Here is an 11,490-nt window from a genome sequence, read left to right as displayed (position 1 = left end):
AGCCCCGCAGGGGTTTCTCGCCCGCAATCCCATGCCATTCCCGATCCCCTCCAACATCTCCTTCCTTACGCATGCCCGTAACCGTTCCTTCTTCCCTCACTCCTCGTACACAAGCATGGGTCCTCCCTCCTGTTATAGCGACGCTCGTCCCTCTCTATCTCCCTTTCCCTCCTGCCCAGTCCCATGGGAAGCTTGCACCCAGCATCTGCCCGTGCCGGGGACAGCCTGCCTTTCCATGAGGCTTTGTCGGGCATCAGCATCCCCTCTCCGCTCAGCCAGGCTCCTGCTCCACCAACGCGTCGCTCTCCCCGCCCTGGGCTTGGCCTCAGCCATCTTTTATTGCTGCAGCTGTGCTGCCCCGGTGCTTCACCCATGGTTTTACCTCTCGTACAGCTCCGTGCTGGAAGGGGAACAGCGAAAACCGAAGCCCCAGCACTGCTGGCCAGCCGCTTGCTCCGCTTTGCGTGACCCCGGGGATCGTCTGCCGGCTCCCACCACCACCCGGCATTTTTTAATCTCCCCGAGTGAGCTGAGAATTAATTATTTAGCAGCTCATGGAAAGCATCAGGAATGTCTAAAACACGCTGAGCTGCGGCTTTAGCTCCTACCTGCCCCGGGGAGATCGCCGGCTGCATCCCTAACGTGCGGCACGCTTAATATTGTATGTTGATTAATTGCTTCATTTCCTCTCTCCCGAGGAGCCGTGAGTTTTGGCTCGTGGGTGAATCCATCTCCAGAAGAAATCGACTCCTGCGGGAAGCGAGACGGAGCTACGGCCAGAGGGGAGAGTGGTGGGAGTGCTGGGGTTCCCTGGGGAGAGACCCCCCACCCCGCCACCTTGCTCCTGGGGCAGGGCGACGGCAACTGGGGGGGGGCTTCTGATTTACCCCAGCAGCAGCCAGGCGAGCCAAAAGCTGCCAGGGGGTTTTGCCAGATGGAAACGAGGAGCTGGGGGGGTGGCAACCCCGGAGTGTTTCGGCTGCAGAGCCCAAAATGCCACTGACACCCCAGGCAGCTCTGTCTGAAGGAGACTGTTTGGGCAGGAGGCTGCTGGGAGCACCCCCGTGCACCCACACCTCGCAGGGGGACCCCATGCCGGGGCCGGAGCAGACCCTGTGAGCAGGGTGCAGCCCGGGCACCTCTGCCAAACATCCCGGGGTGTCCCATCTTGCACCAGAGCGTGTCCCAGGATGGCAGCACCCCGCAGGGTCCCCGCTCCGGTGGGATGCGTTGCACCCCTGGCTTGGCAAAGCCAGGGAGGGGGGGGACCAGGCACCCACCACCCACCCTGGGTGATGCTCAGATGGGACCCGGGGAGGGGAGCAGGGACCGAACCTGCTGTGTCTGTGTCAGGAGATCGCAGGCACCGGCAAGAGGCTTAACTTTAAAAAAAAAAGTTTTATTTCAAGATCTTCCTTTTTTTTTGTTGTTGTTGTTGTTGTTTTTACTCGTATTTCAAAAAAAGTGGGGTAAAAGTACAAAAAAAGTCAGTTGCGGAACGGCAAAGGTTTAGAAATCACAGCGCTGAACTAACCCAAGCGATAGACACGGAGCACAAACCGAACACCCCCACGACACCACGCCACCAAAGGCCACTTACAGCCTTTGACTTTGTATTATTAATAATTAATTTGTTTGTTTTGTTTTCCTCTGTACAAAAACACACCAAAGCATGCCACGGAGCGGGAAAAAGAGATACCAGGTGGGGAGGAGAGAGGAGATTTGTACCGCAGGGGATGGGAGGGCTGGCTCCCGCTCTCGCCTCCTTCTCCTCCCCGCTCACGTCAGGTTGTTCTGCAGACAGTTGAGCTCGCCGCCCTCCTGCTCCCCTTTGCCGCCGTCGTGCTTGGGCGACGTCGAGTTGTGGATGTTAAATGGCTCCTCATCCTTCAGGCAGGATTTCAGGGAATCCTGCAGCTTGTGGGGAGCGCTGGGATCGTCCTGCCGGGAGAGACCGGGGCGGGGAGTCAGGAGATGACCGCGCCGCGGGGGAAACCGCTGCAATGGGACGGGGTGAAGGCACCGACGTCCCCACCGGCAACCCCGCGTCCCGCCCGGGCTCTGCCTCCTTGCAGGGCTGCCCGAAGGTGAATACAAACACCCGTCCCCCTCCCCAAAAAACGCACAGCTCGGCCCGGGGCGAGCGTGGAGCTCACGGCGCAGCGGGGAGCCCGTGGACGACGGGATCCGACCCGCCTGCGGTGACTCGCCGCCGTTCCCCACCATGGGTCCCCGCCTTGGGGTGCCTCCAGCACCCAAAGCCGCTTGCCAACAGCACCCAAGGAGCCGTGCCGGCCACCGGAGCCGACCCACCCGCCACCCCTCCATCCCCACGCTTCCCAGTTTCCCGTTTCCAGCCCGGCTCGTCTCATCGTCCCCGCGACAATGAGCAACTCCCCGAGCGGCACTTGGCAGGAGGCCCGAGGGGTTGAATTTATTGCGGTTCCGTAGCGTACAGCCGGCCTCGCCGTGCCGCTTCCACCGGCGGCAAAGCCTGGGATGCCTCTTCCCAACATCCCCCCACAGCTGCCGGGGGAATCTTCCCCCCGAGGACTGGGCTGCGCCCCGAGTTTGTCCCACATCCACGGGGAGAGCGGCTCTGCCGGCACCGCGGCCGAGCTCCGGCTGCGCTGGGTAACGTTTGCGCCCAGGCGGTCCCGGCGTCACCGTCGGCACTGGTGGGGCAGGATGAGCCCTGGCGTGGGGGGCCGCAAGGGCGGGATGGACCGTGGCAATCGTAGCGGTTACGGTGCTCCCGGTGCCGAGCGGCGGATGGATGGAGACACCCGAGGGCCGGTGTCAACAGCCGTGCTCATACGAGGACGGGAAACCTCCATCTTCTGGGCAGTGCCCCTGTGAGCAGCGCCCGGCCGGCCCGGGGCTTGTGCCATGGGCTCCCCGGGATGGGCACCGCAGCCGGGGCACCGAGCTCCATCGCCTGGCGGAGGGGCTGCACCGCATGTCCCCAAAAACCCCTTCCCCAGGGGTGTTACCCCCGCTGTCCCCTCCGCATCCTCGGTGCGCTGCGTCCTGGGCACCGTGTGCCACTGTAGGACCGGGCCCTCTGCATCCGGGAGGGGACGAGGGATGGGTCAGACCCCAGTGAGATGCCAGGGAGCGGGCACCGAATTCATCCCAAGGTTCATCCTCTCCGCAGCGGGGAGCGAGCTGGCTCCGGGAGCCTCCTGCCAGGGTGGCCGGGGCCGAGCGGTGGCAGACGCTACGGCTGCTAAAGGTGGTTGGAAGACGGGGAAAACCGGCTCTGGGCTAAGGCAGAGGCTAGAGGGACCTACGCTCCTCCTCCGGCTCGCGCTCAGCAAAGCCCTTCGCTTCTCTCTGTTTCGATTCGAAAGACAGGAGGTCGGAAGGGCAGCCCCGGGGGGACGCAGGTTGCCGCATCCTGACCGTGCCGGCGGCATCCCGCAGTGCTTCATCCTCCAGCACTGCCCGCCGCTGCCGGCCGTCATCCGCCGGTCCTGCCCCAGAGATGCTACGAGCATCGTCTGCCGGAGCCGCATCGCACCAGCCGTCATCCCCTCCCCCAAAAATGCCGGCACGGCCGCCCCTGCCACCTGCGCACGGAGCCAAAACCACCGGGCAACGCTGGATGGTGGTTCCCCGGGGTGCCACGCAGGCAGGAGGGGACGGGGCAGGGGGGCAGCAGGGGAACACCGACCCCCTGCCCGGCTCGGGTCCAGTTTGGGTGCTCGGGGCAGGATGCGGCATGGCAGGACCCGAGAGAGAGGGGACGGAGCGGTGGCCATGGCGGGGACGGGAGGGTGCAGAGGGAGCCGGTGGTGACACCGTCACCTGGTGCCAGGACCGTGGCGGGGGGGGGGACAGACGAGACGCTACCAGACAGAGGGACAAGGGTAGGCCAGCAAGCGTGGGGATGGACAGACGGACAGACGGACAGTGCCGTGAAGCCTCCTTACGTTTGGGTGGGAGCCCTCGGCGATGGTGGAGAGGGAGAAGTTGTCGTTGTGCAGCTCGGATGGGGTGCGGTATCTGCCGGGGGGAGAGGAGAGCACGGCGGTGAGACCGGGGGACGCGGGCCGAGCACCCCCCACGCCCCTGGCTGTGTTTTGGGGTGAACCCGGTGTTGGGGGGGGGGGGTAAATGCTCCCAGTGCTGGAGGTCTGGGGGCTAAATGTCCCCAGAGATGGAGGTTTGGGGCTAAATACCCCCAGATCTGGGGGTTTGGGGGGCTAAATGCCCCCAGCTATGGGGATTTGGGGGCTAAATGTCCCCAGGGATGGAAGTTTGGAGCTAAATGCCCCCAACTCTGGCACTTTGGGGGGCTAAATGCCCCCAGTTCTAGGGTTTGGGGGCTAAATGTCCCCAGCTCTGGGTTTTGGGGCTAAACACCCTCAGCTCTGTGGACTTGGGGCTAAATGCACCCAGGGATGAAGGTTTGGGGGCTAAATGCCCCCATATCTGGGGATTTAGGGGCTACATACCCCCAGCTCTGAGGATTTGGGGGGGGTTAAACATTTCCAGATCTGGAGGTTTGGGGTAAATTCCCCCAGCTCGAGGGGTTTGGGGGTTAAATGCCCCCAGCTCTGGAGGTTTGGGGGCTAAAGGTCCCCAGGGAAGGAGGTTTGGGACTAAATTCCCCCAGCTCTGGCATTTTGGGGGCCTAAATGCCCCCAGATCTAGGGTTTGGGGGGTAAATGTCCCCAGGGATGGAGATTTGGGGCTAAATGCCCCCAGCCCTGGTGTTTTGAGGGGCTAAATGCCCCCAGATCTGGGGGTTTGGGGGCTACATTGGAGATTTTAGGGGCTAAATGGCCCCAGCCCTGGTGTTTTGGGGATTAAATGCCCCCAGATCTGGGGGTTTGGGGGCTACATTGGAGATTTTAGGGGCTAAATGGCCCCAGCCCTGGTGTTTTGGGGATTAAATGCCCCCAGATCTGGGGGTTTGGGGGGGTAAATGTACCCAGTTTGGGGTATCTGGGGTTAAATGCCCCCAGATCTGGGGGTTTGGGGCTACATGTCTCCAGGGATGGAGATCTGGGGGCTAAATGCCCCCAGCCCTGGTGTTTAGGGGGGCTAAATGCCTCCAGATCTGGGGTTTTAGGGATTAAATGCCCCCAGATCTGGGGGTTTGGGGCTACATGTCCCCAGGGGTGGAGATTTTAGGGGCTAAATGCCCCCAGCCCTGGTTTTTCGGGGATTAAATGCCCCCAGCCCTGGTGTTTTGGGGGGCTAAATGCCTCCAGATCTGGGGTTTTAGGGATTAAATGCCCCCAGATCTGGGGGTTTGGGGCTACATGTCCCCAGGGGTGGAGATTTTAGGGGCTAAATGCCCCCAGCCCTGCTGTTTTGGGGATTAAATGCCCCCAGCTCGGGGGGGTTGGGGCCAAATGCCCCCCACCCTGGGAAGGTGCAGGCAGGGCAGCGGCGAGGGCAGCCCAGGGCAGGCAGGAGCGGCAGGGCAGGAGAGGGAGACCCATGGGCTGGCAGGGACCTGCGCTGCTAATTACACTTGGCGCTTCCAAACCCTAATTAACAGCTCATTAGGGACCCAGGCTGAGAGGGCTTTCCCCTCCCAGGCTCCAGGGAGGTGGGCAGCAATTGCTGGGGCAGGGGGGGGGGACCCCAACCTTCCCCTGTCCCCCCCCAGCCCCGTCCTGGGGGACGCAGTGGCGACCATCTCCGGTGGCCCCTGGGCAGCCTGGCGAGCCCCAGCTGGTGGCCTTGGCTACCGGTGCAGCAGATCAACCGGTGCCAGCCAGGAGCAGCTTTAAAGGATTAAACACGGAGCAGGAACCACGAGCCACGGCCCCGCAGGGCGCCCGCCTCCAGGAGCTTTCCCACCCACCGTCACCTCGTCCCCATCGGCACCAGGGGTCTCGGTGCCGCCGCGCGGGGACGGAGCTGAGACCCCCCCCCCCCAAACCCGCTGCGGTTATCGAGGTTGGGGACAGTTTTGGGGCAGGGGGTGGCAGCCCCGTCCCGACGCCACTCACTTGGTCTTGCGCAGTTTGCTGTTCTCCGTCTTGAGCAGGTAGAGCTTCTTGGCGAAGAAGACGGTGAGCATGAAGAGCAGCAGCACCACGAGGGCGGCCGAGCCCACGGCCACGCACATCACTTGGAAGTCGGTGACGATGGCCTCGCAGCGCGTGCCCTTGTGCCACGTGTAGTCCTGCGTGTTGCACCTGCAAGGGGGAGGCGGTTAGGGACCCCCCCCGACCCCCAAAAAACCCATGTCCCGCATCCCACACAGCATCCTCGGGGGACACCGGCAGCTGTAATCGGGGAGGTTACGGCGGGGGGATGAGATTAACCCTGACAGGGGTGACCCCCCCCAAACACCGGGGCCAAGCAAGATGGGGGATACCGGGAGCGGGGTGGGGGTCCCCCCAAGTGATGCTCGCCCCCCGTGGCTCCCAGCCCCGCTCAGCCCCGGCGGCGGTGGGGAAGGGGGGGACCGGGGGGGGCCAGCCCGGGACAGTGGCGCGTGCCGAGCCGTACGGCACAGCCGGCGTCGGCCTTCCCTAGGCGCAATCTGCCGGGGCCGATTAGTGCGGCGGCCCCCGAGCCTCGGCTGCGTGGCCCTGACCTAATTCCTGCCCGGCAGCCGCTCGGGGGGCAGGGAAAGCCCCTCTGTGCCCCAGCGGGACGGGGCTGGGGGCCAAAGGGACCCGGATGGGGTGCATGGGGAGGGAGACTGGGAATGGGGTGCACAGGGATGGGGTGTATGGGGACAGAGAGACTGGGAATGGGGTTCACAGGGATGGGGTGCACGGGGAGGGAGACTGGGAATGGGGTGCACAGGGTTAGAGAGACTGGGGATGGGGTGCATGGGGATGGGGTGTATGGGGACGGAGAGACTGGGAATGGCGTGCACAGGGTTGGAGAGACTGGGAATGGAGTGCATGGGGAGGGAGAGACTGGAAATGGGGTGCACGGGGATGGAGAGACTGGGAATGGGGTGCACGGGGATGGAGAGACTGGGAATGGGGTGCATGGGGAGGATAGACAGCCTGGGAATGGGATACAGGTGATGGAGAGACTGGGAATGGGGTGCACAGGGATGGAGAGACCTAGAATGGGGTGCCTGGGGATGGAGAGCCCAGGGATGGGGTGCAGGGGGGGGATGGAGAGACTGGGAATGGGGTGCAGGTGTATGGAGAGACTGGGAATGGGGTGCATGAGGATGGAGAGCCCAGGGATGGGGTGCATGGGGACGGAGAGACTGGGAATGGGGTGCAGGGGAGGGAGAGACTGGGAATGGGGTGCACAGGGATGGAGAGACTGGGAATGGGGTGCACGGGGATGGAGAGCCCAGGGATGGGGTGCACAGGGATGGAGAGCCCAGGGATGGGGTGCAGGGGGGGATGGAGAGACTGGGAATGGCATGCACAGGGATGGAGAGACTGGGAATGGGGTGCAAGGGGAGGGAGAGACTGGGAATGGCGTGCGCAGGGATGGCGAACACAGGGATGGGGTGCCCAGGGATGGGGTGCCGAGGGATGGCGAGCCCCTACATGCCCCCCCTTCCCCCCCCGGGACCGGGGGTCCCCGTCCCTTACCGGCAGAAGGCCCCGTGGCTCTCCACCAGGTAGCACTGGCCGCCGTTGTGGCAGTAGCTGGGGACGAGGTCGCAGACGGAGCGGCAGGAGCTGTTGTGCCGCACGTACCCGCTCCGGCACTCGGTGCCGTTCTCCGCGTGGCCCCGCTCCCCCGGCCGCGGCCGCGCCGTGGGGCTGCCCCCCGTGACGCCGGAGGGCTGCGGCGGGGCCGTGTCGCGGCGGCCGGTGGGTCGGGGGTCCCGCGGTGCCGGCTGGGCGCCAGGCACGGCCAAGGCGGGTGGCCGGTAGCTGTTCTCGTCCTCCAGCCCCCCATCTTCCTCCTCCTCCTCTTCTTCCTCATCCTCCTCCAGCTCATCCTCCTCGTCCCCGTCGGCATAGAAGGAGGTGGTGGGGTAGAAATCGGCCTCGTCGAAGGGCGTGAAGTCGTCGTAGAGCTCGTGGAGGGCCCACGGCGTGGCCGCCTCCTCCGGCTCCCGCCGCCGCGCCGAGCCAGCTGCCCCCCGGCCGCCCCCGGGGAAGCCCCCCAGCCCCTCGCCCCCCTCAAACAGGTCGTAGTAGTCGACGTCGATGATCTCCGAGGCCGTCCGGTCAGCGGGCGGCTCAGCCGGGCCCGGGGTGGCAGTGCCGGGCTCCTCCGCCTCCAGCCAGGTCAGATCCGTCCGGCCGCGAGCCCCCTGCGCCGGGGCTGGGCTGGATGCGGCCACCCAGAGCTCGGGGGGACGCCCCGAGTCCCCCGCGGCGCCCGGCACGGGGCTGGGGTCACCCAGCACGGGGGTCAGCGGCGCGGCCGAGCCCCCAGCCGCCAGCAGCAGGTCGGATTCGGCCGGCGAGCTGGCGAGCTGCGGGCCAGGGGGGCTCGGCGGGGCGGCCGGGAGCCCCCCGAAACCCCCCGGGCCGGGCGGGGAGGCTCGCGTGGGCCGCTCGCCGCTCCCCGGCTCCTCGGGGCCGCCGAGTGCCACCGCCACCGTCGTCCCCCCGTCACCGGGCCAGGTCACGGCTGCCCGGCCGGCCCCCGCCGAGCCGGTTTTGGGGGGCAGAGCGCTGGCGTCGCCCTCGCCGCCGCACCCCGCGCACCCCTCCGGCATCGCCGCCGGGTCCGTGGTGGCGGCCGTGCCCGCCCCGGGGGGCTCTAGCTGGGATCCCAGCGGGGGCTCGCCGCCCGCCGCGGCCCCCCCGGGGCTGGTGCCGTTGCTGGGCCCCTCCGGGGGGTCTCTGCTCGTCGGGTCCCACCGCGGGGGGCTGCTCTCCAGGGAGCCCCCCCAGCCTCTCCCCTCGGCCTCGCTGGCGTTTTGGGGGGACTGCTGGGATGCTGGAGGGGGACAAGGAGAGAAAGAGGTGTCAGAGGTGCCCCCCACGCCCCAGGGAGGCCACGGCGGCCTGGGGGTGGTCCCGGGGGGGTCCCTGCCTGCTCGACCTCACGCCCACCATGAGAAGCTGTTTTGGGGGATGGGCTGCACCCCGATTCTTCTACAGCCTCTCCCGGGGACCGAAGGGGCGACCCCCGCTCCGTGGGTCCCCCTGCGCCCGCGACGGCCCCGCTCATCACCCCCCAACTCTGCACCCCCCGACACAGCCCCCCCCCAAGCCAAGCTGCCCCGGCCCAGACCCCCCAACTCCTGCAAGGGGAACCGGCCTCTCCTGCCCCCGCAAAGGGGTCCAGCCCCCTGCAACAGGATCCAAGCCCCCCGCAAAGGGATCCAGGCCCCCGTAAAGGGATCCAACCCCTCCCTGGAAGGGGATCCGGCCCCCTGCAAAAGGACCCAGCCCCCCGCAAGAGGATCCAAGCCCCCTGCAAAGGGGTCCAGCCCCCCACAAAGGGGTCCAGCCCCCCACAACAAGATCCAAGCCCCCCGCAAAGGGGTCCGGCCCCCCGCAAAGGGATCCAGCCCCCTGCAACAGGATCCAACCCCTCCCTGGAAGGGGATCCAGCCCCTCACAAAGGGGTCCAGCCCCCCACAACAGGATCCAAGCCCCCTGCAAAGGGATCCAGCCCCCTGCAACAGGATCCAACCCCTCCCTGCAAGGGGATCCAGACCCCGGCAAAGGGATCCAGCCCCCCGCAACAGGATCCAAGCCCCCCACAAAGGGATCCAGCCCCCCACAACAGGATCCACCCCTCGCTACAAAGGGGTCCAGCCCCCTGCAAGGGGATCCAGCCCTCCCCTGGTTCCTGCAGGTGCACTCCATACACACAACCAGATCCAGCCCCTGCAAGGGGATCCAGCCCCCCCAGCAATGGAATCCAGCCCCCTTACACAGGGATCCAGCCCTCTCTGGTTCCTGCAAGTGCACCCCACAATCACAAGAGGATCCAGCCCCTGCAATGGGATCCAGCCCCTCCTCTGGCTCCTGCAAACGCACCCATACGTGCAATGGGATCCAGCCCCCGGGCAAAGGGGATCCAGCCCTCCTCAGGCTCCTGCAGGTGCACCCATACACAAAAGGGGATCCCGCCCCCCCCCAAGGGCATCATCCAGCCCCCGGCAAGGGGATCCAGCACCCAGCATGGGGATCCAGCCCCTGGCAAAGGGGATCCCGCCCCCTCAAAGGCATCTAGCCCCCGGCAAGGGGATCCAGCGCCCGGCACGGGGATCCAGCCCCCGGCAAAGGGGATCCAGCCCCCGGCAAGGGGATCCAGCACCCAGCACGGGGATCCAGCCCCCGGCAAAAGGGATCCCACCCCCCCAAAGACATCATCCAGCCCCTGGCAAGGGGATCCAGCACCCAGCATGGGGATCCAGCCCCCCGCAAAGGGGATCCTGGCCCCCCAAGGGCATCATCCAGCCCCCGGCAAGGGGATCCAGCACCCAGCATGGGGATCCAGCCCCTGGCAAGGGGATCCAGCGCCCAGCATAGGGATCCAGCCCCCCGCAAAGGGGATCCCGCCCCCCCAAAGGCATCCAGCCCCCGGCAAGGGGATCCAGCCCCCCGCAAAGGGGATCCCGTCCCCCCCAAAGGCATCATCCAGCCCCCGGCAAGGGGATCCAGCGCCCGGCACGGGGATCCAGCCCCTCCCCAAAGGCATCCCGCCCCCCCAAGGCATCCAGCCCCCGGCAAAGGGGATCCAGCCCCCGGCCCGGGGATCCAGCGCCCAGCAAAGGGGATCCAGCCCCCGGCCCGGGGATCCAGCCCCCGGCAAGGGGATCCAGCCCGCCCTGCAAGAGGATGCAGCTCCCTGCAACAGGATCCAGCCCCCTTACAAGGGGATCCAGCCCCGATAACGGGATCCCCCCCCCCCCATCGCCTGCGGAGGAATGCAGCCCCTGCCCGGGACCGCGGAACCCCGGAGCCCCCTCCCCAAAATGCCCTCCCGGGGATCCACCCCCCCACACCCCCCACACCCCCCCCTACAGGTGATCGGCCCTCGCCTGCAACCGGATCCAGCCCCGGGCGAGTGGATCCAGCCCCGGGCGAGTGGATCCAGCCCCGGGCGCGGGGACCCAGCCCCCTGCAAAGCCCCCTCCCCGGTGCAGGATCGGGCCCCCCCGCCCCCCGGTACGCACCGAGGGCGCCGATCGCCAGCAGCAGCAGGGCCGGGGCCGCGGGGGCCATGGCGGCATGGGGGGAGCCGGGGCTCCGCCAGCGGGGCCGGCACCGGCAGCGGCTCCGCCCGCACCGCCCGCACCGCCCGCACCGCGCCGGGGGGGCCGGGCCGGGCCGGGCCGGGGGCGGGCGGGATCCGGCGGCTCCGCCCGTGGGGCCGGGGACGCTGCCGGGAGCCGCGGGCCGGGCCAGGGGGACCGGGCAACCGGACCCCCCCACCCCGCCACAGCAGCGGGGAGCCCAGCCCGGCACCCCCCAGCACGGGGACCCCTCGCTGACCCCCCCCAAAACTGCTCCTGCATGGGGAGGAACCCTCCTGCACCCCCCCAGCACGGGCGTCCCTCGCTGACCCCCCCAAAACTGCTCCTGCATGGGGAGGAACCCTCCTGCACCCCCCCAGCACGGGGAT

At 67.1% G+C, this 11,490-nt stretch overlaps 1 protein-coding gene across 1 annotated transcript; it reads right to left on the bottom strand.

Moving 5' to 3' along the window:
• Positions 1-1,779: 1,779 nt before the first annotated feature.
• CSPG5 (chondroitin sulfate proteoglycan 5) lies at positions 1,780-11,090 on the bottom strand. Its single transcript, XM_075706516.1, has 5 exons — positions 11,042-11,090; positions 7,539-8,847; positions 5,973-6,161; positions 3,936-4,008; positions 1,780-1,941 (listed from the first exon to the last, which is right to left on the bottom strand). The coding sequence occupies exons 1-5, from the start codon at positions 11,088-11,090 to the stop codon at positions 1,780-1,782; spliced, it is 1,782 nt and encodes a 593-aa protein (XP_075562631.1).
• Positions 11,091-11,490: the final 400 nt, after the last annotated feature.

Source organism: Pelecanus crispus, chromosome 2, assembly GCF_030463565.1.
Source record: "Pelecanus crispus isolate bPelCri1 chromosome 2, bPelCri1.pri, whole genome shotgun sequence".
Classification (NCBI taxonomy): Eukaryota; Metazoa; Chordata; class Aves; order Pelecaniformes; family Pelecanidae; genus Pelecanus; species Pelecanus crispus.
The sequence above is the reverse complement of the archived record's forward strand: the minus strand, read 5'-3'. Positions and strand labels throughout refer to the sequence as shown.

Bases quoted from the DNA above. Each gene is read 5' to 3' on its own strand.
- CSPG5 (XM_075706516.1), bottom strand. From the start codon at position 11,090: ATGGCCCCCGCGGCCCCGGCCCTGCTGCTGCTGGCGATCGGCGCCCTC. The intron at 8,848-11,041 runs GTGCGTACCGGG...GTCCCCCTCCAG, and splicing joins GCTGGCGATCGGCGCCCTCG to CATCCCAGCAGTCCCCCCAA. The intron at 6,162-7,538 runs GTAAGGGACGGG...TCCCCCTTGCAG, and splicing joins AGCCACGGGGCCTTCTGCCG to GTGCAACACGCAGGACTACA.